Source organism: Myxocyprinus asiaticus, chromosome 24 (assembly GCF_019703515.2).
Source record: "Myxocyprinus asiaticus isolate MX2 ecotype Aquarium Trade chromosome 24, UBuf_Myxa_2, whole genome shotgun sequence".
NCBI classification, from domain to species: domain Eukaryota; kingdom Metazoa; phylum Chordata; class Actinopteri; order Cypriniformes; family Catostomidae; genus Myxocyprinus; species Myxocyprinus asiaticus.
In genome coordinates this window covers 26725147-26752158 of record NC_059367.1, presented here as the reverse complement: position 1 = coordinate 26752158, position 27012 = coordinate 26725147, and the positions used below count along the sequence as shown (strand labels likewise).

At 41.3% G+C, this 27012-nt stretch overlaps 1 protein-coding gene across 1 annotated transcript in view; it reads right to left on the bottom strand.

The window, feature by feature from the left end:
• Positions 1-412: 412 nt before the first annotated feature.
• Positions 413-27012, bottom strand: part of mthfd2l (methylenetetrahydrofolate dehydrogenase (NADP+ dependent) 2 like) — a 43210-nt gene continuing 16610 nt past the window's right edge. The window contains 4 exon segments of the mRNA XM_051654109.1: positions 413-528; positions 3170-3295; positions 22553-22696; positions 24563-24685. Coding sequence (XP_051510069.1) covers positions 413-528; positions 3170-3295; positions 22553-22696; positions 24563-24685 — 509 coding nt within the window.

Genomic DNA, 27012 nt, shown 5'->3' with positions numbered 1-27012 from the left:
TGCAAGCAAAAATTTCTGTCTTTACTGACGCATTGGCAGGGCGGCACGTGATATGACACTTTTACAGTAAACTCTCCTTATTTTCTTGGCTCTGACAAATAATAACACTGTAACAAAGGCAACAGCTTCTATGTGAGGATGTATCACCCTAATCTTTATTACAGAGGTAAGAAAAGCACTAGGGTGTAGTTACAGTCAGAGAGATGCATGGCTGCATGCCAGCTAAAAGGGGCCTGTTTTAGCTTGCCGATGGGCAGGGAAGGATGTCATGAGGGAAGCTTGCAGGGATTTGCATTTATAATCGAGATATGGACAAATAGTGCCAATTAAAGTAATCTAGAATGCGTGAAATGCCCTTCATAAATGCTTGCATCTTTTCCACCTATAATGGTAGGTTCTGTTTTTTGTTCAGTCAGTATGTTGGGGCATTTTTGGCTGCAGTGACTGTGTTCTTCATCACCATGGCGATGGTCATTGGACCAACTCCACCAGGCACAGGAGTGATAAATCCAGCCTTCTCCTTCACTGCTGATTAGAAAGAGAGAGAGAGAGAGAAAAAAACAGAACACTATTGCCAGATTCGCCACGTCATAAATAACACTAATACCTTTGCCTAAGCAAAGCATTACTTAGAGACTACAAGTAAATAAACCAAATTATAAAACTAGTTGCTTAGTGACATTTGGAGTGTTCATACTGTGTGCTCATTGATACCACAAATAGCGTAATGAAACAAATGTAACGCTTACGACTATGAGCAAGTAATCGTGAAATGATATATGCCAAATATATTGATGGTCACACAAACACACACACAAATATTGTTCATTTTAAAGGCAGATGTATGGGCACTTCTTAAATCAACCGATTAACAAAATAAGTTAAATATCAGAAATGAGTGACAAAATAATACTACTCTACCAGTCAAAAGTATGGACATGCCTTCTAATTCTTCATTATAACTATGTTGCACATTTTAGAATAATAGTCATTAAACTCTTAAATGTAGTGCAAATGTTAAAACTAGGTAGATTAAGTTTTTCAAGACAAACTTCGGTGATGGCTCAACAAAGCCATGTTTCAAAAGTCAAAAAAAGTTTCCCTGGATCAGACTTATTGGTCCAGCACATACCATAGATGCTCAATCGTATTGAGATCTGGGGAATTTGGAGGCCAAGTTAACACCATGAACTCTCTGTCATGTTCCTCAAACCATTCCTGAACAATTTGTACAGTGTGGCATGGCACATTATCCTGCTAAAAGAGAACACTGCCATCAGGGAATACCAGTTGCCATGAAGGGGTGTATGTGATCTGCAACAATCTTTAGGTAGTGTCAAAGTAACACATGAATGCCAGGACCCAAGGTTTCCCAGCAGAACATTGCCCAGAGCATCACACTGCCTCTGACAGCCTGCCTTCTTCCCATGGTGCATCCTGCTGCCATCTCTTCCCCAGGTAAACGACGGCGGTGAACAGGGATCAGCATGGGCACTCTGACTGGTGTGCAGCTACACAGCCCCATACACAGCAAGCTGCGATGCAATGTGTGTTGACACCTTTCTATCATGGCCAGCATTAAGTTTTTCAGCAATTTGTGCTACAGTAGCTCTTCTGTGGGATCGGACCAGACGGGCTAGTGTTCACTACCCATGCACATCAGTGAGCCTCGGGTGCCCCTGACCCTGTCGCCGGTTCACCAGTTGTCCTTCCTTGGACCACTTTCGGTAGGTACTAACCACTGCATAGCAGGAACACCCCAGAAGACCTGCCGTTTTGGAGATGCTCTGACCTAGTCATCTAGCTATCACAATTTGGCCCTTGTCAAAGTCGCTCAGATCCTTATGCTTGCCCATTTTTCCTGCTTCCAACACATGAAATTCAAGAACTGATTGTTCACTTGCTGCCCAATATATCCCACCCCTTGACAGGTGACATTGTAATGAGATAATAAATGTTATTCACTTCACCTGTCAGTGGTTTTAATGTTGTGGCTGATCAGTATATTCTCATCTCAAGTTGTCTATAATGTACCAATTTCATAATAAAGTAATGTTTATTAATTTGTTTAATGTGTAACAATCTCTCTGTTGTAACTTTACTTCCAAATAAACAATTAAAAAATTATTATTGTAATTGTTATATTGCATATTTCTGCATATTATTTTCATGTATTTCATCAATATTAAATCTCATTTTGCATTTTTATATTATTTTTTGCAGTGCATAGACCAACTATTGTAGTATTACAGTTCACTTGCATTGTCCACTTAGGCTGTAGATTGTAATATAAACATTGTCTTCAATTGGACTCATATCAGCCATTACACAAGCTTCACCTCTTAATATGATTTGTGTAATACAATACAAACATTAATGTGTATTGTGTGTAAATATAATGCTTTAATAATCATTTTAAACTATAATAAAGAGTGTTGTTTATCTTCTTCAAATTAAGTAATATATCGGTTATAAATGTTTAAGTGGATGACATAATAGAAAAATCTGCAGGAAATCTCAGAATCCTCAAACCATGAGATTCATCCACCAGAAGAGTAGTGCCTAATCACAACTGACATAGTGTTCCTCTGCAAGTAACTTGCAGTTTTATGTTTCAACTGCTAGAGGGCCAAAAGTTACATAGTGTGGCTTTACCTTTCCTTTAATGTAAGTCTATGGGATTTTGGGGAAATTTGATCACCTGCTGTGCGAAAACCTGATTCTAAACTGATAATTCTGATCAGTTAGAAAAGTCACAGCAACCCAAGTCAGAACAGTCTGAAGGTCTGTGCCAAGTTTGGTGGATGTAGATTAAAAACTCTAGGATGAGTTACAGTCAGAAATGTTGGTGTTTGTTTAGGGATTTTGAAAAATCCCTAAACCATGTCTATAGACATGTCTCAAGCCAACATAATAAATGTAGTGAACAAAAAATGTTAAACAAAGCTTAACTAGATACCCTAAATAAAATAATTTTATAAAATACATTTTGACTGGTAGTGTATAACTGAAGCACTATTTGCAAAATAACACCTGTTAAATTATTATAATGATGCACAAAAATAATTTTCTCTGAAAAAAACTCCCTCAACTTTCTTAAATCGGATTCTAAAGCTAATGCTATGACAGCACTATAAAGCAGTAATGCGTTCAATCATAGGTCATTTACCTGCAAAATCCACATCTCTGACAAGACGAAGTTCACCAGTTTCTAGATCCTGGATACGGTTGATGCCAACATCAATAAGTGCAGCTCCCTTTTTTACCATATCTGCTGTTATTAAGTGAGGCACACCTGTTTTCCAAAAGAAACATTCTCCTATTAACACAATATATATATATATATATATATATATATATATATATATATATATATATATATATATATATATATATATTCTTTATCTCAGCAAAACATTTTAAGAAACTGTACCAAACCATGAAGTTATGTTTGTAATAAAATTTGTAATAGGTAAATAAATAAATAAAAAAAAAAAAATATTATAATAAAACGAATCTATCCAAAAGAGGTAGAGAAGAGAACCAACAGTGCCCACTCTGACTTGAGTTAAAAGTCATAACTGGGAGAAATAATTCAAAATAATCCTTAGGTATGTGCTGATAACTGAATCTGTGGCTTCATTTTGTTTCTGAGGCATGTTCTAACCAGGGGTCAGGAACTCCCATCTTTGAAACTCTGCCATCTTGAGGGTCCCATCTTAGTTAGTTACTGATTGTAGTATCTCAGCAAGCATCTTGGCAAGTTCTGTCCTCTGAATCATATTCTCAATCTTTGTCAGATCATGACAAGTCCAGAAAAAACAAACAAAACTTCTATGTAAAACTTCTGGTATTATAATGTTCCAAAGACCAAACATAATATATGTCCCATTCTCAAAGTAAGATAATTATTGATCCCAACTGTGCTGATTTCAACTCAAAACATTTTAAAATGGTGGTCTATTTGTGTGACAAAAGTGCACACGTCTTAAAAAGACTAAATATGTTGCATACGAAAAGCCTAAGTAAAGGATAATATACAGTCAGTTAGTCATCTTCGCAAAACAGTTCAGGTCTTGTACTAGTCTGAAGGAGTTTATTTTGAAATAATTATCCTGCTAATTACATGGCTACATTTCAAATTAATAGATTTATATGAAATATTGATTTGAGTTTAAATTATTTAATGATGTGACAAGAAAGAGGATGCAGAGTGATTCAAGAGTGATACGTGAATCTAGCATAGCTATAGATGAAATTACTCTGACGTCACACTGCAGGCAACCGTGCTTCCGAGTTCTTTCAAGCAACAGATTTCAATTGTGGATATGGGCAGCGCTACAGTTTTAATAAACGTAAGCATTTTATAATGTCAAAATGTTGTTGGTGTTATTAACATTTTATATAAGGAAATCTATGGTTTACAGTGAAGAATTATCGGGAAAACAAGTTTTAATTTGATTCAATAGGCCTGTATTATGACATGTAACAGGTTGATGAATACACATCCTCACACACTACACACCTCTAAAGCCTGAGAAATATGGCATATGAAAATAAAAATTCCAATCAGACATACAATATGCATATATACTGCTTAAATAATTGACAAACATTCCATAATATTTTACTTTAATATCTTCATATTCCATATTCAAACTTAATAACAGCTGTTTTTGATATAACAATTGTTACTTACAGCATTCAAAATAAATGCAAAGACATTATTTAAGCAGTGTGATATTTTTATTCGCATATCCTTTCACAAACAGTAGCCTATGCAAGAAGGGGTCCCATTTTTCATATTAGACCTGCCGTGGGTTTTGTTCATTTAAGATCATCGTTAGATCACATTTGGCCTCATATCTGTCACAGTGATTGCATTTTGGAAATTAAAAACAGCCATTTGCCTTTGGAGTTTGTGTGATTTCTAGTGATAGACCAATACATATCTTGGCCAGGCTGATTAACCGGCCGATATTTGGCCATTGTGCGATTATCAGCATCGGCTGATAACTGTTTTCGCTTGGCCAAATAACAGAAGTGTTAACATTCCCTTGTGTCAGTTCCAAAATCCAAGTTTGCCAATGAAGTCAACACTTTCTGTTTTCAAGGTTTTATCTTTTCACGTTAATGCAAATTTGAGTAAATATTGCATAAAATAAGTGTTTGTTTCACTTTAAAAAATGTGTGCACAAGTGTTCCACAGAAGAAAGGAAGTCATTTGGGTTTGGAACAACATTAAAAAAGGTGAGTAAATGATTACAGAGTGAAATATCCCTCCAATGCATTCAGATACCAGAAATTTCTTGCCACTCTAAAAGCTCCCACAGTGTAACACTGGTGGAGAATTAAAGCGAGAGAAGGTGAATCTAAAATCAGGCTATTTAAAGAAAACTTAAATGAAACACAAAAACATAAGAACACTGGAAATCTTAGAAATGCAAAACTCTGGAGAACAAAACATGGAAAAGAACTGAAAAAGAGCACACAAGGGCAATATATACACAGGGACTAACAAGGTTAACAAGAAACACCTGGGGAACAATCAGAGGGGAACAAGGAAGAGTGACAAGAACAATAACTAAAACATAACCTCAAAATAAGAGTCCATACAAAACTAAAGTCCAGAACATATGTTACAGTATGGGCTTGCTTTATGCCAAAAATGTGCTAAAAAAAACCAAACAAATTAAAATGCTGTGTGGTCCAAAGATAACAAGCAAATAAGGAAATTCTTATCTAGAACTTCCTGGAATGAGTAAATGTACATCATAAAATGCCAAAGCTATCACTTTTGGCTAATAACAGGCTAACCTCTGTGGAATCAACATTGTGATGCTAATAAGCTTTGTATGTCTGCAGATGTCATAACTAGAACAACTAAAATTATATGGTTAATAATTGTGTTGTAATACCCATCACTGTCACAGGACTACATTACTTGACCTATCTTTAATTATTATTATTATTATTTTTTTTTTACAGGAAGGAAGGTTCTTCAGGTTAATCCAAGAGGTCATTTTAATAACCGCAAGACTATGAGTCACACAGAAAAAACATGTAAGGTTTTGAAGGACTGATCCAAGGCTGCTTTTCTCATTGTGCAAGGATTTTTTTCTACATGTTAGAGCACAAACCTACTATCAAGTGAAAGATTTCACAACTCAAATCAGGTATGCCTTGTATTTGCACCTGTTGTAATTGCCAAATTCTTGTCCCAACCTTATTTTTAATCTTTGACATCTCAATTCATCTCTCTCCTTCCTCCCATAACATACAAGTACAGAGAAGAAAAAAAGAAAAATGACCAGCATCCGGTCTCTCCATTTCCTTAATTACCAGAATCATTACAAGAATTATAAGAATCAATAAAGCTGCAAGCAGCGATGACAGACCCAAGCACAACTGGTCCATTTCCACCCGGTGGCTTTCAGAAAAAAATGAGAGGTGGTCACATGAATTTGGCATTTGACATTATTCTAAACATTTTTGAAGCAATTTGGGTAAATAAGAGAGGACTATTTTAAAGTCTTCCTGCTGCCAGGTGATGGTGCAATGACCGTGACCAAAAATAGTCAAGTCCATATGATAAGCCTCCAAGACTAAACATGCATCTCAATTTGGATCTGAATCACACATTGCACACAGAAGATATGAGACACTTCCTGTTTCCCATTTTTCGCCATTAATTTAATGCCTCGCCATGGCAACACCATTCCATATATCAAAATCTGTTCGCAATTTAACATCTTCAATGTCTTGGCATAATGATGTCTAAATGTGTTGACAGTCTCATAAATCATCTAGGAGGAGTATTTAAAAGTTCAGAGCCTGCAATTTTCAGAAAATCCAAAATGGATGACTTCCTGTTTGGCGGAACTAAGGACTATAATTATTAAAGTTGTCTGGCTTGATAAGAACTATATATGTACCAAGTTTGATGACTGTAGGTGAAAATGGGGGTGTTACAGAGGCCGTCTTACATGCCCATTTTAAAGGGGGTGCTACAGAGCCCCCCCCACCACATGCCCATTTGTGAACTTTTGACCAGTCCTAATGGCCAATGACTCTGATGTGTGTGCAAAATGTCATTACATTTTAAGCATGCCAAGTATCTCAAACACCCAAATATCAGAAGAAAGGAATAATAACAATCTGTTGCCATGGCAAAATATTCCTTTACAATTTTATATCAACAGTGTCTTGACATTATTCTTAAAAATTTTGAAGCAATTCATGTAAACACAAGAGGGCTATTTCAAAGTCTGTTAAAAGTGTCATACTTCCTGCTGCCAGTTGGTGGCACTATGACCGTGACCCATAATATCTGCATCAATGTGATCAGCACTCATTACCAAACATACAGCTGAATTTTCATCAAAATCACACAATGCACACAGAAGATATTAGGCACTTCCTGTTTTCCATTTTTCACCATAAATGTATTGCTTTGCCATGGCAACACCGTTCAAAATATAAAAAATCAGTTTGCAATTTAGTATATACAATGTCTTGGCATGATGTTGCCCAAATTTGGTGCCAGTCACATGAATCCCCTAGCAGGAGTATTTCAAAGTTTAGAGCCTACGATTTCCAGAAAATCCAAAATGGCCAACTTCCTGTTGGGTGGAGCTAATGACTGTGAGTATGAAAGTAGTTCGGTTTTATGAGAACTATATATGTATGGTAACTGTAGGTGAAAATGGGGGTGCTACAGAGCCCCCTTACATGCCCATTTTCAAGGGGCGCTGTATATATATATATATATACATATATATATACATATATATATATATATATATATATATATATATATATATATATGTATGTATATATATATATATATATATATATATATATATATATATATATATGTATATATATATATATATATATATATATATATATATATATATATATATATATATATATTATAGGGTTGGTGTAATGTTTAATGTGTGTGCTCATGTATTTCATGCCTTTTATTTTGAAAAGTTTAGTTCCTGTTTCATGTCATGTGTTCCTGGTCATGTGATGTCCTATTTTCCCTCCATGTTCATGTGTCTTGTTCTCATTGGTTCATTGTTTGATTATCTTGTTTAGAGTTCTGTTTGTTCACTGGTTTATTTTCTCCCATGTCCATGTATTTAAGCCCTCATGTTTTCCATTGTTGTTTGTCAGGTATTGTGATTATAACTGTGTTTTGTAACGTGTCATGCTATGTCAAGTGCACGAGCAGCATCCGGTCAAGTCCAAGTCAAGTCAAGTCAAGTTTATGTTTATGTTCATGTTAATTGTTCATGTGGGGATTTACGGGTTTTTTGGATTTCACTACTGTAAATAAACTGCACCTGGGGTCCTACATCGTCTTTGTCATTGCCAGAAGCAGCAACGTTACAGAATACCTGACCGCCCATAATGAACCCAGCAGTTCGGCTTCTTCGCCTACGTCAGGGGAGTCGTCCCCTGATGGATTATGTAGAGGACTTTTGCACTCTGGTATGCCAGGTGGATTTTAATGAGGTGGCGCTCAAGGACTGTTTCTGATTTGGACTGAATGAGCCCATCTCTTTTCTGATGCCAGGCAGTCAGACTACCCACAACCTGGCTCAATATATCGACCTCGCCCTGCAGATTATTGGTTCCACGTTCACTGTGGGGGAGGCGGATGCTGAGCCAGAGGTCCACGACATGGCTGCCGAGCCAGAGATCCACGTCATGGCCGCTGAGCCAGAGTTCCACGTCATGGCCGCCGAGCCAGAGTTTCATGTCATGGCTGCTGAGCCAGAGTTCCACGTCATGGCCGCTGAGCCAGAGTTCCACGTCATGGCCGCCGAGCCAGAGTTCCTCGTCATGGTCACTGAGCCAGAGTTCCTCATCATGGTTGCTGAATTAGTGCCATCCTTTGCCCTGGATCCTCAGCCTGCTTCATGCCATGTCACAGCAATGCCCCAGTCTGCTCCATGCCATGTCACAGCAATGCCTCAGCCTGCTCCATGCATGTCACAGCAAAGCCTCAGCCTGCTCCATGCCATGTCACAGCAAAGCCTCAGCCTGCTCCATGCCATGTCACAGCAATGCCTCAGCCTGCTCCATGCCATGTCACAGCAACGCCTCAGCCTGCTCCATGCCATGTCACAGCAACGCCTCAGCCTGCTCCATGCCATGTCACAGCCACGCCTGAGCCTGCTCCATGCCATGTCACAGCCATGCCTGAGCCTGGTCCATTCCACGTCACAGCCATGCCTAAGCCTGGTCCATTTCACGTCACAGCCACGCCTGAGCCTGCTCCATGCCACGTCACAGCCACGCCTGAGCCTGCTCCATGCTACGTCACAGCCACGCCTGAGCCTGCTCCACGGCTCTCCAATCCTCTGGCTGCACCTCGTCCCTCCAATCTGTCAGCTCCACCGGGGACCTCCTTCCCTATGGCTCTGCCTTGGTCCTCAGTCCCACCGGCTCCACATCAGTCTTCCAGTCCCCCAGCTCTGCCTTGCTCCTCCGAACCTCCAGCACCGCCTTGGTCCTCCCTGCTATCGGCTCCACCCTGGCCCTTCGAGTCTTCGGCTACTCTCCGGGCACCAAGTTCCATGGTGTTGCCCTTCAAGTCTCTCACGGCTCTGCTTCCATGGCTCCGCCCCTCGAGCCTCTCAGGGCCCCACCTTCGATTGACTCTGCCATGGTCCCATGCCCCACGCCCTGTCTCGCCAAGCCAAGCCACGCCCCACACCTCAAGGCACCCCCAGCTCCTTACAGACCTTTGGAACTATGTCATGTTTTATGTGTTTGTTCATGTTTTGGGGCATCAGGAGCCGCACCTAGTGGGGGGATATGTAATGTTTAATGTGTATGCTCATGTATTTCATGTCTTTAATTTTGAAAAGTTTAGTTCCTGTTTCATGTTATGTGTTCCTGGTCATGTGATGTCCTGTTTTCCCTCCATGTTCATGTGTCTTGTTTTCATTGGTTCAATGTTTGATTATCTTGTTTAGAGTTCTGTTTGTTCATTGGTTTATGTTCTTCCATGTCCATGTATTTAAGCCCTCATATTTTCCATAGTTGTTTGTCAAGTATTGTGATTGTAACTGTGTTTGGTAACGTGTCATGCTATGTAAAGTCAAGGTTAAGTCAAGTCCAAGTCAAGTTTATGTTTATGTTAATTGTTTATGTTTTGTTTAGTTCACATCTATAGTTAGGGTTTTCGGATATCACGTTTGTCAATAAAATTGCTCTTGGGTTCTTACACTTCATCGTCGTCATCGTCTTCGTCATTGCCAGCACTAGCAGCCAATCGTTACAGTTTGGGAGTAACGAAATACAAGTAACAGGAATACATATTTAAAATACAAAATATAAGTAACTGTATTCCACTACAGTTACAATTTAAATCATTGATATTTAGAATACAGTTACATTCAAAAAGTATTTTGATTACTGAAGAGATTACTTTGCATAAACTTGTAATTTAATTTGATTACTATTGTCATTTTTTTAATTTAATATTTAGTCCTTTCAGATGGAAAACATTTATACATATAAATGATGCGATCCAAAGTGCATTTGAACAGCGGTGAAACACTTTCTTATGATGTGTTACATTTATATGAGAAGACAGAGAAGTAAGTTTGAAGTAAGTTTGGAGCAGAAGAAATAGAAATAAACCCTGTGTAAACTGTCAGCTTTACGCTAAGCTAAAATGCTATTCTAGCCATTTTACATGCACGTTACCAGGCACGATCATATTTTTTATCAAGAAAATTCACGTTCGATCATAATTCTTTTTTCAAGTAAGACCTTTGATATTAGGGCAAAACTCGTATTCTTGATAATAATTTTTGTATTGTTTTCCTGTAAAAATATAAAACATTATCAATTTGATTTATCTTGTTTTAGAAACAACACTGCATAAGATATTGAGGTTTTTCAGAGAATGTATTTTTAACATGTGTATTTTGTCTTACTGTACTGGCAGAGCTTTTATAGTCAAAACAAGTGTAAAAATCTACCAGTGCTGAATAAGTAATCCAAAGTATTTAGAATACGTTACTGACCTTGAGTAATCTAATGAAATACATTACAAATTACATTTTACAGCATGTATTCTGTAATCTGTTGTGGAATACATTTCAAATGTAACCCTTCCAACCCTGTATATATATATATATAATAAAAACAATTACAGTTGGTATAAAGAAAATCAATTATTCTGCCTACAAATCTTGTCTCATGTGCTCTCATTTACATCACAGGCTGTGTTAGCTCTGGTTAGGCAGAAGGGGGCAGTAGACCCTGAAATACCTTTTGATCCTCAGGCATGACTACACTGTAACATCCAAACAAGCCACCATTCTCCATTGCCTGGATTCCAGTTTACTTATACAGATGTCTTTCCTACACACATACACATATGTAATATACATATAAGTATTTCCATCTGCTTCCTTTTTTTCTCCTCTTACTTGTCCCCTTCCTCTAATTTCAGCTATACTTTTGAGTTGTTTGGATGCAAAGTCAATTAACTTTTTCACAGCCCATATTATAAGTCCTGAAGTTACAAATGATGTACAAACATTTCTGCTTATTAGTGTTCACATGGTTAGAATTTTGTGTTAACTAACTTGTGTCCATGTTGTAATTACATTGTGAGAGATTTCTAATGCTAGACAGGCTGGTTTGAGTATTTCTGTAACTGCTGATCTCCTGGGATTTTTAGGTTCAACAGTCTCTAGAGTTTACTCAAAATGGAGCCAAATTAAAAAAAAAAAAAAAAAAAATCCAGTGAGTGGCAGTTCTGTGGACGGAAACACTTTGTTGATGAGAGAAGTCAACGGAGAATGGCCAGACTGGTTTGAGATGACAGAAAGGCTACGGTATCTCAGATAACCACTCTGTACATTTGTAGTGAGCAGAAAAGCATCTCAGAATGCACAACACGTCAAACCTTGAGGCCGGATGGGCTACAAGCAGAAGACCACATCGGGCATAGTGTTTATGTCCTAATAAAGTGCTTAGTGAATGTATTTGGATTTGAAAAGTTGGCACAGTCTACATAAACATATTGTTTGAAAATAAAGATGTAGCTAAAAACATTTAGGTACAGCCAGTGACGATGCACTCTAGTCATCCTTGATAGTAGATAAAGTAACTTTTTATGATCTTTAAATGTGTATATTGATTTAAAATAATTTTAAATTAAACAAAAATGTAATATTGCAAACTTAACCACGATATAAGTACAGAGAAGTTGTTCATGAAAAGGTCGTTGCAGGTTATAGATAAAACAAATATTTAATTTTCACTGAAAAAAAGAAAAATGTGAATGCTTGCTTCAACAGTAGTTATATCCAGGGTTCATTCAGTAAATCTGTGATATGCAATGATCCCACTCCCCCTCAACAAGAACTGTGACTGGGCTGTTGGCTTATTGATCCAAATTCTGAAAAAGTTCTTTTTGAAAGCATGTTGCAATTCCTCTATGAAAAAACAAGATAATACAAACACTTTTGTTTTCATAGACCATTCTTTTTTTTTACAGAATGATCTTTTGCAGTAACTATTTGTACATCCAAATCAGACATTGTTGAAAAATAACAATGCTGTATTCTAATCTTAAATCTATCATTATTTAGCTAATCACACCCCAAGTTATTGAGGTTAACTGAGGGCTTGTGTTTTTCTGGCACAATTGCTTAAATAATAGCTCAGCCCTTACAGAGAAATTTAATCTGTGTCATTTTTCAAGGATTTTGAAGAATGTAATATTTGGTGTAATGTCTTAAATTTGAAAGTTGATGAATATTTCAATAAGGCATTGATCATGGACCCATGTTAAAATTAGGTATATTTTGCTACTGGCACTTCAGCTTCAATGTTCCATTGGCACGGATTTTCCAATTAAATTCTGATTCACAAGCTCTCAATTTGATTCTGATTGGATATTGATTAATTCAGTTACAGTTTAATATTTCAGTTGCAAGGAATTAAAAATAACCTTATTTCATCCTGTTACTCTTCTGGCAACTACAGAAAAAAATAAATAAAAATGCTGTGGGCATGACTCTAAAATAATGGCAGTTGAAAGGTCTTGAAATGTATCTCACCTCCTGGCCGTTCATTCTTGGAGTATCCAACAACAAGCAATTTTTTTTTTCCAGCTGTGCCTGAACAAAAAAGGGAAGACAAATAAATGCATTGATATTAACTGACACAATGGGCCTCATTCATGAAACATGAACAGAACAAATTTTTGTGTAAATCGTTCGTAAAACCGTTCTGACTTAAGTTTTCAGATTCATGAAAGTTTTCGTATTTTCAAAACTTGAGTTGGTATGAACGAAATTTACACCTGCTCCCGACCACGTGTAAATCGTGCGTAAGACATCCGAACGTGTTGTGTTCTTTCAGGCAAACTGTCATGAGTACGTTTTGATAGAAGTGAAATTAAAGTAATGAAAAAAATTAACTAATCATTACATGAGTGAAATAACTTTAAAAAAATAACAAATTTGTAAAAAAAAAAAAAAAAAAAAATGCTATGTTTTCTTATTAAACCAAAGCCTATACTTATTTAGAAACATTTCTTTACAGAATGAATTTATTTTTTCAAAGTATAATTTTTTCCCAAATGTTAAATCCTTAAATAAACACATTGCGGACAGGTTCCTACACAATACCATTGGGAAAAAATTGGAAAAGCCTGCACATTGTCGTATAGCTTGCAAATCTGTAATATCTTACCATGTTTCGGTCAAAGATCTTCTTCAGGCATTCTTTTAATTTCTCTGAAGATTCTTCCAGTTGCAAGTAGCCCATATCACTGTTGCAACACATTCTCATGGCAAAATCATCAGGATTCAAACGACTTTTCTAAATTTGGCTAATTCTTATGATATTGTGCGACTGCACTCGTTTGAATTCCTACGACTTTCACTACAGTCAATGACGTCGCTGGACATCGTTTCCATCTAATACGCCACAATTACTTCCTTCTGTCACACACGACAGCTTCCTATCATGTTTACACACTCTACTGATTGGTTAAGTTTAGATAAGGGGTTTGGGTAAGGGCATAATATTAATAAGTATGTCCTTAACGCCTCCTGCGCGGAACTCATGCTTACTTCCACATTTGACATCCGGGAATTTGCAAGTGATGAAGTCATTTGAGTTTATGTGAACAACATCGTGCGAGACCATTCAACTCGTAAATTATGTACGAATGATTTACCCAAGAAGTTTCACAAATGATGCTGGTGATACACTGTGAACTGAACAAAAGAAGTAAATGGTGAGGGCATCTTCCTCTCGGCATGTACAGTACTGAATTTTTACACTCATTTCAAACCATTTTTATTGACTTCTTGAACAGTTTATTCAGAAAAGAGCATCACTGAAGGATACTCTATCAGTTGATTCAATTTTAAGGGTGCAGGATAAGGTGAACAGGATGGTCATAATTAAGTAACTAGGATAGACTGATAATACAGAGACATGGTTGACATTCCAATTACACTTGAAAAGGGACTTTTATTTCCCACAAAGCAGAGGCATCTTGAGTGTGTGTGTGTGTGTGTGTGTGTTACAGAAACAAAACAAAACAAAACAAAACAAAACAAATCAACATGGTATAGCAATTATACATAATAAGTAAGATTTGGGGTTAATATACTTTTGACAAAGTCCTGTCCAGTGCATTTTAAGTGTGATTTAAACTTCCACTGAAACCACTACTCAAAGTTCAGCTGCCTCTGCGTCACCCACACACTTTCAGAACACGCAAGACGTAAGCTCCTGATTTTACGTCAGATCTAGGTGAGAGCTGGCTGTGACATTTACTGATTGCATCTGAGAGCTGGCTGTGACGTGAAGGATCGTGTGTGAGAGATGGACTGTGACGTGACGGATCGTGTGTGAGAGCTTGCTGTGACATGACGGATCGTGTGTGAGAGCTTGCTGTGACATGACGGATCGTGTGTGAGAGCTGGACTGTGACGTGACGGATCGTGTGTGAGAGCTTGCTGTGACATGACGGATCATGTGTGAGAGCTGGACTGTGACACGATGGATCGTGTGTGAGAGCTGGACTGTGACGTGACAGATCGTGTGTGAGAGCTGGACTGTGACGCGACAGATCGTGTGTGTTAGAGCTGGACTGTGACGCGACGGATCGTATGTGTGAGAGCTGGACTGTGACGCGACGGATCGTGTGTGAGAGCTGGACTGTGATGCGACGGATCGTGTGTGAGAGCTGGACTGTGATGCGACGGATCATGTGTGAGAGCTGGACAGTGACGCGACGGATTGTGTGTGTGAGAGCTGGACTGTGACGCGACGGATCGTGTGTGTGAGAGCTGGATTGTGACGCGACGGATCGTGTGTGTTAGAGCTGGACTGTGACGCGAAGGATCGTGTGTGTGAGAGCTGGACTGTGACGCGATGGATCGTGTGTGAGAGCTGGACAGTGACGCGACGGATTGTGTGTGTGAGAGCTGGACTGTGACGCGACGGATCGTGTGTGTGAGAGCTGGATTGTGACGCGACGGATCGTGTGTGTGAGAGCTGGACTGTGATGCGACGGATCGTGTGTGAGAGCTGGACTGTGACGCGACAGATCGTGTGTATTAGAGCTGGACTGTGACGCGACGGATTGTGTGTGTGAGAACTGGACTGTGACGCGACGGATCGTGTGTGTGAGAGCTGGACTGTGACGCGACGGATCGTGTGTGTGAGAGCTGGACTGTGATGCGACGGATCATGTGTGAGAGCTGGACTGTGACGCGACGGATCGTGTGTGAGAGCTGGACTGTGACGCGAAGGATCGTGTGTGTGCGACGGATCGTGTGTGTGAGAGCTGGACTGTGACGCGAAGGATCGTGTGTGTGAGAGCTGGACTGTGACGCGATGGATCGTGTGTGAGAGCTGGACTGTGACGCGACGGATTGTGTGTGTGAGAGCTGGACTGTGACGCGACGGATCGTGTGTGTGAGAGCTGCATTGTGATGCGACAGATCGTGTGTGTGAGAGCTGGACTGTGACGTGACGGATCGTGTGTGTGAGAGCTGGATTGTGACGCGACGGATTGTGTGTGTGAGAGCTGGACTGTGACGCGACGGATCGTATGTGAGAGCTGGAATGTGACGCGACAGATTGTGTGTGAGAGCTGGATTGTGACGCAACGGATCGTGTGTTAAAAAGTTAAAAATCTTTTATTATTTACTCACCCTAATGCCATCCCAGATGTGTCTGACTTTCTTTGTTCTGCTGAACACATACAAAGATATTAGAAAAATCTTTCAGATCTGTAAGTCTATAGAATGCAAGTCATCACAGTACAAAACCTTTAAGCTCCAGAAAGCACATAAAGGCAGCATCCTTTATCTTGACATTAGCAGTCTCCTTGCTGGTCTTTCCTGTAGAATTTTAGTGAAAAAGGGGTTACATTTTTGTCTGTTCTCACCCCAAAAGATGGTCTAATAAAAAATAAAAAAAAAGATATTAATTAAGCCACTTATGAATTATTTATGGTGCCTTTATGTGCTTTTGGAGCTTCAAAGTTTTGGACCCTTTTGAATTGTGTTGTATGAAGCTACATATCTGAGATATTCTTCTAAAATCTTTGTGTTCAGCAGAGGAAAGAAGGTCATAAAGATCTGGTTTTGCATGAGGGTGAGTAGATAATTTTCATATATGGGGAAATTATCTCTTTACATTTCACACTGGTATGTGTGGCAGAGCTCATTTCATGAACACAACAATATTAAAAAAAAATGACTTTGAGGTGGAATGTTTGTAAATGTTACATAATTATTTATGATGTAACAGTGTATAAGACAATTTATTTCAAATACTTTGTAGATATATTCTAGAGAATCATTGTTCCTCTGGGATTTAGTGAAAAGAGGCTCTTCGAAAGTTATTGTAATGTTGGGTTGGTGGAGTGGAAGTGAGGAGACACTGGGAGTAAATACTTTAAGTCTTTTAATAATAAACGCTGGAGTTGAACAAAAGCTGGAGTGGAACAAATGCTGGAGTGGAACAAAACAATAACGATAAACATCACAACAAACCATTAAATGTAACACTTCAAATAAACACAAGGAGATAAATGAGGGAATGGAATATAGGTGAGGATGATGAGGAGCAGATGGAAGTGATGAGGGCAGTGCACTATGGGAGATGTAGTCCAGGAGAAAACTTCAAAATAAGAGTTCTAGGGAAACATGAGGGAGACAGACTGTGACAATACCCCCCACCCCTTACAAGGCGACTCCTGGCTCCTAAGGATGGAGAAGGGCAATGTTTGGTAAAAATTATTTGTAAAATAACTTTTAAAACTATGTTGATTTAACTTAAAACTTTAAGGCAGCAGTTAAACTTCATTTTGTAAGTTGAAGTGTGTAGTCTAGTAACAAGATACACAGGTGCAATCCTCTGAATGTTAATATAACATAATATAATATTTTAACATCAAAATCTGACATTCAGTATGCTATATTTGAGAAAAGTTAATTATGATTAAAATCATTATGGTGTTTCCATATTCAGTTACAGAGGCTCAGTGCAATATGACATGCTTTCTCTAAAATCTACAGTGTTGTATAGTGAAAATATATAACTTTTGTTATGACAGTAACCTAATGTTTTTCATTCCTTTTTAAAACATGGCAGATATCAATAGTCATCTGAACCATTTTGGGCTGAACTCCAGGCATTCGCTGGTGACAGAGAGCACCTCCACCATCCTCTTGATGGAAGTGAGCGCCATCTGGAGGGCCGTCTTCAGTGACGAGGTGCTGAGCTCGGTATGCTCCAGGGGCTCTCTGTAGGGCTGGTAGGACCACAGAGAGATCCCAAGAGTGAATCAGGCACGGTCTAGGAGGATTGAACCTCCTCGCGCCTTTGAGGAAGCTGGTGATCAGGTCGTGCTATCGTGAGGGTCTCCCATCTAGTGTATCGTGATACGCTGCTATAGCAGCCATGTACACCTTCAGGGTAGAGGGAGACAGCCAACTCTCCAGCTCTTCCTATAGGAAAGACAACAAAGACCTGACTGCGCACCTCTGTGGGTCTTCCCCACGGGAAGAACACCAGTTTGCGAAGAGACGGCACTTCAAGGCATACAGCCACCTTTTGGAGGGGGATCTGGCCAGAGTGATCGTATTTACCACCGCTGGTGGAAGATCCGCTAGGTCTTCCGCGTCCTGTCCAGAAGCCAGACGTGGAGGTTCCAGAGGTCTGGCCTCGGGTGCTGGAGCGTGCCCTGCCACTGAGTGAGAAGGTCCTGCCTCAATGGAATGTGCCAGTGAGGGGCTACTGCCAGGAGAATCAGATCTGAGAACCAAGTCCAGTTGGGCCAGTACAGTGCAATGAAAAGGACTTGCTGCCCATCCTCCCTGACTTTGCACAGTGTCTGTGCAATGAGGCTCACTGGAGGAAATGCATACTTGCGTAGCCCCTGTGGCCAGCTGTGCGACAAGGCATGCATGCCGAGGGGAGCCTCGGACAGGGAGTACCAAAGGGGGCAGTGAGAGGACTCTTGGGAGGCGAACAGGTCTACCTGCGCCTCCCCGAATCTCTTCCAAATCAGTTGGACTATGTGGGGGTGGAGTCTCCTCCATGCCCGGAAGGTGAGTGGCTCGCAGAGATTCAACATTTGCTGACTCCAAAGGAGCAGGCAGCAGGCGAGTTGCAACATACGACGTGAGCGTATGCCGCCTTGGCAGTTTATGTATGCCACAGTCGCTGTGTTGTTGGTCCGGACCAGCACATGCTTGCCCTGAATCCAGAGTGCCGATACTGCTTGCCCGTTGTACACGGCGCCCCAGCCTGAATTCGAGGCATCTGTTGTGATGCGCCTTGAGACTTGCTCTATGGGAACACCCCAGTCACACGCTGGGTGCCGTGGTGCCATGCCCACCTCGGGACTCGAGTCTGTAGCCAGTGCTGAAGTGGTCTCATATGCATCAACCCGAGGAGGAGAACCACCACCGAGGATGCCATATACCCAGGAGCCTCTGAAATTGTTTCACTGGCGCTGCTACCTTCTACCTGAAGCTTTTCAGGCAGGTCAGCACTGACAGTGCATGTTCGGTCATAAGACGTGCCATGAGATTGACCGAGTCCAACTCCATACCGAGAAAAGAGATGCTCTGTGCAGGGGAGAGCTTGCAGGGGAGAGCTTGCTCTTCTCCCAGTTGACCTGAAGCCCGAGTCGGTCGAGGTGCTAAAGCACAAGGTCCCTGTGCACACACAATAGATCCGGAGCGCCATGGGGAAGCACAACATTCGACCGTGCGAGGGTGACCGCTGATATGCACCGTAAATCCATCAGTGTAAGCGTAGGTGATGGGACGAACACAATACATGCATTCGGCTCCGAAGAAAAATTCTGAATGAGTGGTGCACACCATCTCCTTTTATACCCATATGTCCGGGGCGGAGAGTGGCATGCATATTCCACTCGCCAATTCTCATTGGCCTTTTCTATTTCAAGCAAAGGTGATTGGGGCTCTCAAGATCGAACCCGTAGTGTCACTACGTTGACACAACGTCGAGTGAGTGACAGACAGGGAACACTTGTTTAAAGATTAAGAAATGTATAAGCCCTTAACAAATATTTAAAACAGGACTAAAGATCGCAAGAGAGGCACAAGTAACGGTGACGGTGCGAGTTGGAGCTGTCTGTGATGCTGATGGATCGAAAGGGAGGCACAGGTAACGAGTGAGAGCCGTGGCTGGTCGATTGAGAGCCGTGGCAGGTAATGAGTGAGAGTCGTGGCAGGTCAAGTGAGAGCTGCCATTGGCGGTTGCAGGTCGAGTGATAGCCAAGTGAGAGCTGCCTGCGGCAGTGGCAGGTCTCCATGGCAGCTCTCCCTGCCAAATCCCAAATACTCACTTTAACATCAAAGATGCAAACAAAGGAAAAGGAAGAAATGGCTTCCACGCTGTGCAGCGAATTCCATTCAAATGAGCTTGCCCTTGAACAGGTGTGCTCCCCTCTACTGTCTGTAAAGCGCCAAGCGCCTAGAATGCGCATGTAATCACATGACCCATAGAATAGCTGAATCTACTTGACATACATTTTAGAACAAAACTTAAACTGCTAAATCACACATCTTCATTTATAAACCCAATATATATATATATATATATATATATATATATATATATATATATAATTTAAAGTGTCTTTTGACAGTCATATGACTGGAAATACATGCAATGACAGTAAGCTGCCCTTTTTATGAGAAGCTATTTTGCTTGCTAAATCAAAATTTTATGATGTGACTGCACTTCATTCATAAAAAATTTTGTTTCTGTTCCACATAGATGTTAACAGCATTTACTTGCGAGTCTTTCATGGGCATGGATTATGATAAATGTGAATGAACATGCACACACACCCTATTTACGAATGTTTGGAATTCACTAACATATACACATTTTACAAAAAAAAATCTGGGGAGTATGAAGCGTTTGTGAATCCGGCAAAAGGTTTTTGGGAAGGATCATTTTACATGCAAATTGCTTGAATTTACTCATATACTTATAAAAGTTTCATGAATGAGGCCCATTGAGCCAGTAGACAAAGCCTTTAGCAAAACAAAATATAAAAATTTGAGCTAAATGATTCAATTATCATTCCTGTCCCAAAGAAACCAAAAATCACAGGACTTAATGACTACAGACCTGTCGCCCTGACGTCTGTGGTCATGAAATAATTTGAGAGACTGGTGTTGGCCCACCTGAAGGACATCACTGGACCCTTTCTAGATCCCCTTCAATTTGCTTATCGCGCAAACAGGTCTGTGGAGAATGCAGTCAACATGGGATTGCATTATATCCAGCAATATCTGGACAGACCAGGGAAATATGCAAGGATCCTTTTTGTGGACTTCAGTTCAGCTTTCAACACCATCATCCCAGCTATACTCCAGAATAAACTACACCAGCTCTCTGTTCCCACGTCTATCTGTCAGTGGATTACCAACTTTCTGACGGACAGGCAGCAGCTTGTGAGACAGGGGAAATTCACTTCCGGCACCTGTACAATCAGCACTGGTGCCCCCCAGGGATGTGTGCTCTCCCCACTACTCTTCTCCCTCTACACCAATGACTGCACCAAGGTCCCCTCTATCAAGCTCCTGAAGTTTGCAGATGACACCACTGTCATCAGCCTCATCCGAGATGACGATGAGTCTGCATACAGAAGGGAGGTTAAACAGCTGGCTGTCTGGTGCAATCAAAACAACCTGGAGCTGAACATGCTCAAAGCAGTGGAGATGATTGTGGACTTTAGGAGGAACACCCCAACACTGAACCCCCTCACCATTCTAAACAGCACTGTGGCAGCAGTGGTGTCTTTCAGGTTCCTGGGCAGACCCACATTGACTCCATTGTGAAAAAGGCCTAGCAGAGGTTGTACTTCCTTTGCCAGTTGAAGAAGTTCAGCCTGCCACGGTGCTGCTGATACAGTTCTACTCAGAAGCCATTGAGTCTGTCCTCTGCACTTCAATAACTGTCTGGTTTGGTTCAACTGTGTAATCAGACATCAGAAGACTACAAAGGACAGTTCGGACTGCTAAGAGGATTATTGGTTGCCCCCTGCTCTCCTTTCAAAAACTATACACTTCCAGAGTGAGGAAAAAGGCTGGATCAATCACTCTGGACCCCACTCACCCTGCCCACTACCTTTTTGAACTGTTGCCTTCTGGTCGACGCTTCAGAGCTCTGAGCGCCAGAACCGTCAGGCACAGGAACAGTTTTTTCCCTCAAGCTGTCCTTCTCATGAACAGTTAATATATTTTTATATTTTTATTTTAATAATTATGTGCAATTCACAGTTTAGTCTTTTTATATTTATCCAAAACATCCAGCCTCTTCTGCCATTACATTCCCGTGCACTGTATATAACAGATTTGTATTTAGATTCGCACTATGTATGTGTATGTATGTATGTATATATGTATGTATGTATATGTGTATGTGTGTGTATGTGTATATATATATATATATATATATATATATATATATATATATATTGTCTTACTGTGTATTCTATATATATTTTCTATGCAATTTTTATTTATTTATTTTTTATTCAATTTTGTATTATTTTTTATTATTATCTATGTCTTGTTGCTGTTTTGTATTGTTGTGCACTGGAAGCTCCTGTCACCAAGATAAATTCCTTGTATGTGTAAGCACACTTGGCAATAAAGCTGATTCTGATTCTGATTCTGAATTGCCTGTGAATTTTGGGCAGCATGGAAAAATCATCAAAATAAGGATACAATTGCAGAACAGTGTTTTTAACATGTAATGTCTTGCTGTGGGCAATATATAAACTGACATCAGATACTGTTGCTACACCTGTTTAGAGTCTAAATGATATTCTAGCTAAACAATGTAATCATAGCCAACCAAATCGAATCTCTGTTGGGGATGCAATAGGAGAGGTTTGAGAAACTGAGTGTATTTACATCTTCAAGACATTATAAGAAAACTTTGATCTCAATTCTCTGAAAGCTTTGTCACAGACCCATTCTTCAAATGATTTCCCACACTGTAGCTGCTGCGGCCAGTACCATGCATCTCTGGTCCAAGCAGACTTTCCCAGTGTTTACTATGTGGAATCCATCAACATCTTTTTCAGGGGCGACAGCATTGCATATGGCTCTCTCTTTGATGTGCTCTAAGAGAGATACATTCGTTTTATGCCTATTACAAACCTGAAATTATAGTTACCTGTATAAGATATATACTGTATGCTTTTCTTCCACCCAAAGAAAAGAATACATAACCTAGTGTGACGCTCCTGTTCTACCCACTCCGTACGGGACTTGAACCAGCGTCTCCAGTGTGGGAGGTGGGTGCGCTAACAAGGAGGATAAAGGCTACAGCCCCTAATGTCAGTCGCTAGTGCACCTCTTGAAGTCAGGAGAGTGAGGTTTTATACACATTGCACAGTTATCTATCAGCTGGCCACTGTTACACTAGCATTTTCAAGTTATTATTCACTTCTGCTTGTTTCACTAAATACAGTGAAGAATAAAGATCCCATAATGTTGCATGCAAATGAAACAAGGCTCAGACCCAATTCAAATTTTCCATTGCAATGCATGCAAAAGCAATAACATTTGTGGAGAACACTGAATGATAACATAAAATGTATAATTAAGTAGATTCACATTTTGATATACTCTGATGAGCCAAAACATTATGACTACTCACAGGCGAAGCAAATAACGTTGATCATCTCCTAACAAGGCCACATGTCAAGGTCTGGGTAGATTTGTTGGTAAGCAAACAATCAGTTTTTGTAGTCAACGTGTTTAATGCAGGAGAAATGGGCAGGAGTAAAAACCTGAGTGACTTTGACAAGGGCCAAATTATTATGGCCAGACGACAGGGTCAGAGCATCTCTGAAACAGCAAAGCTTGTGGGGTGCTCCAGGTCAACAGTGGTGAGTACCTACCGACAGTGGTCCGAGGAGGGATAAACCACAAACCGGCGACAGAGTGTTGGGCAGTCAAGTCTCATCGATGCACGATGACAACAAAGGCTATGCCATCTGGTCTGAACCGAGAGAAGGTCTACTGTAGCACAGAAAATTTTAATGATGGTTAGAGGTGGAATGTGTCACAACACACAGTGCATTGCACCCTGCTGTGTTTGGGGCTGCATAGCCACAGACCTGTCAGACCGGCCCATGATGACCCCTGTCCACCGTTGAAAGTGCCTACAATGGGCACGCGAGCATCCGAACTGGACTTTGGAGCAGTATAAGAAGGTCGCCTGCTCCGATGAGTCCCGTTTTCTTTTACATAAAAAATGGACGGCTGTGTAATTGTTACCTGGGGAAATGATGGCACCAGGGTGCACTGTGGGAAGACGACAAACCGGTGGAGGGAGCGTGATGCTCTGGGCAATGTTCTGCAGGGAAACCCTGGGTCCGGCCATTCATGTGGATGTCAATTTGACACATGCTACCCACCTAAACCTTGTTGCAGACCAGGTACACCCCTTCATGGCAATGGTATTCCCTGATGGCATTGGCCTCTTTCGGCAGGATGATGTGCCCTGCCACACTGCACAAATTGTTTGGGAATGGTTTGAGGAACAATATGAAGAGTTCAAGGTGTTGCCCTGGCCTCCAAATTCCCCAGATCTCAATCCGGTTAAGCATCTGTGGGATGTAATGGACCAACAAGTCCGATCCATGGTGGCTTTACCTACAACTTACAGGACTTGAAGGATCTGCTGCTAATGTCTTGATGCCAGAGACCACAGGACAGCTTCAGGGGTCTTGTAGAGTCCATGCCTTGGCGGGTCGGTGCTGTTTTGGAGGCACGCAGAAGAACAACAGCATATTAGGCATGTGCTCATAATGTTTTGGCTCATCAGTATAGGCATGAATTCAGATTATTTGTTGATAAATATGGGTTTTTCAATTACCAATTCTTAACCTTTTACACTGGTCCCCCCCAATCTTGAATATTTGGTTTCTTCCTTAAACCAAGCTGCAAATAATTACTGATCTAAAATGGTAATATGGCACCTGGAAGACAGAGTTTAACCAGTAACCCACTGATGCTCCTGTCACAATTACATTTGTCTATCAGTTCGAGCAGTTCTTCCTGAGATACTGATGGTGGCCTGAAGATTGTGCTGCTTGACATGACTTTAAAACAAGCAATGTAGCCTATAATGTAAGGAAGGGATTAAAATCACAGGGACTTTGTAAGTGACAGATAAACTATGTTAATGCTTTGGTGAATTAATGTAATTGTCACTGTCCTGTCACTCTATCAGTCTGGGTTTTTGTCTGACATGACCGTGGAATTATCATCCTATGTCTGTCTTGTTTTTCATTTGGTCTTTTTTCATGTCTGGAGCATGGTGTCTGGATCCTGGATCTGGTTCGTTTTCGGTTTTGATGTCAGAATCCGGACACTCGTGTTCCATGTCTTGTCCTGTATTGGCGAGAGTGCATTGCGCTTGTCATCTTGGTGGTACGCACTCGCACCAATAATCTATGTCTGTCTCTCGTGACCGCAGATGCGTGTTGTGCTTGCTTTGTGCTGCACGCCCAGGTCCCAAGCTGTCTTCACGTTGTGCTGTGGTTTGGTCACTTCGGTCTGAGGTTTCGGGTTGTAATTGTTTGCTTATTATTAGTTCATTTGCCTCACCTGTCCCCTGTTAACCCATTTGATTTCTTTCACTATTTTAGTCTCCTCATGTTTGCTGTCCAGTGCCAGTTCGTCTTGTTTCCAGTCATGTTTTCCTGTTGGTGCTGTGTATTTTTTGTTTATTCCAGTCAGTCTGTAGGTCTAGTTTCCTGTTCTGTTCATCCCTACCCGGTCTGGTTGGTCCAGTTCCCCACTGCCTTCTCCCCAAGCCCTGGATTACCTTTTCCCCCTACGGGGTAGTTTATGTCTGTTTTGGTTTGATATACCAAAACAGACATTGGTTTGTTTTTGCCCTTTTTGTGTTAATAAATCCTTTGTTTTTTAAAACTCCACGCTTGGGTCCTGAGCCTCTCTTATTCGTGACAGTACGAACTGGCCAAGATGGACCCAGTGGAGATGTTTTTTTTTTTTTACTGGTTTTCCTGCTCGCCAGTGTGCAGAGCACGCCAAGAGGCTGCACGGGGTAAGGCAGGAGGACAGGTCCGTGTGGAGATATGCCCTAGAATTTTTGTCACTGTCCTCAGGTCTGGGATACAATCAGACCTGCCTAATTCATCTTTTTTGGGCAGGTCTGAATGAACTTATTATATCCTGTGTCCCAGAAAAGGGTGAGGATGAGTACTTTATTGAGGCAGTCAGGCAAGCCCTTAAATGGGAAGAATTGGCCACAGCTGATGCCTCGGAAGACTTCCCATCCTCATTCCAACCTGAGGACGAGACCACTGCTGCTGACCGCCAAGAGGCGGAGGCTGCTACAGCAGCAGTACTTCCCTCCACCCTGAAGAGGAGGAGGAGGTCACCTACTCCTCTGTCGCTGTTAGCGTCCATGGCCGTGAAGGCCATTTCCCTGTCACTGCCAGCATTCATGGAGCCTGTTTCCCTACAACTGCCAGCGTCTACGGCCACAGAGGCAATTTCCCTGCGGCTGCTAGCATCTATGGCCATGGAGGTCGTTCCCCTGTCACTGTTAGTGCCCATGGCCATGGAGGTCATTCCTCTGTCACTATCAGCACCCACGGTCATGGAGGCAGTTTCCCAGTAGATACCAGTACTCCAAGCCAAGGAGGCTGTTCCCCAGTCACTGCCAGTGCTTCCAGCCATGGAGGCCATTCCCCAGTTGCTGCCAGCACTCCTGGCTATTGAGGCCATTCCCCAGTCGCTGCCAGTGTTCCCGGCCACTGAGGCCATTCCCCAGTCGCTGCCAGTGCTCCCAGCCATGGAGGCCATTCCCCAGTCACTGCCAACACTCCTGGCCACAGAGGCTGTTCCCCAGTTGCTGCCAGTGCTCCCGGCCACTGAGGCCGTTCCCCAGTCGCTGCCAGTGCTCCTGGCCATGGAGGCCATTTCCCAATCGCTGCCTGCACTCACAGCCACGGAGGCTCTCTCCTTGTCACTGCCAGTGCCCACGACCATGGAGGTCATTCCCCTGTCACTGCCTGTTCTCACAGCCACAAAGGCTGTTCCCCTGTCACTGCCAGTGCCCCCATCCATGAAGATGTTCCCCTGTCACTGCCAGTGCCCATGACCATGGAGGTCGTTCCCCTTTCACTTCCTGTGCTCACAGCCACTGAGAATGTTCCCCTGATCCTGCCAGTGCCCTCCGAAAAGAACAGCAAACAGCAACAGCAAAATGCCAGTACAGGAGCAAGATTGAAGGACAGTTTAACACCACCAACTCTAGAAGCATGTGGCAGGGAATTAACATCATCACAGACTTTAAAGGGAATAAAAACTCCGCCATGAACACCGCTGCCTCTCTCCCGGATGAGCTAAATACTTTTTATGCTTGTTTTAAGGGAAATAACACCGCCCTCGCGGA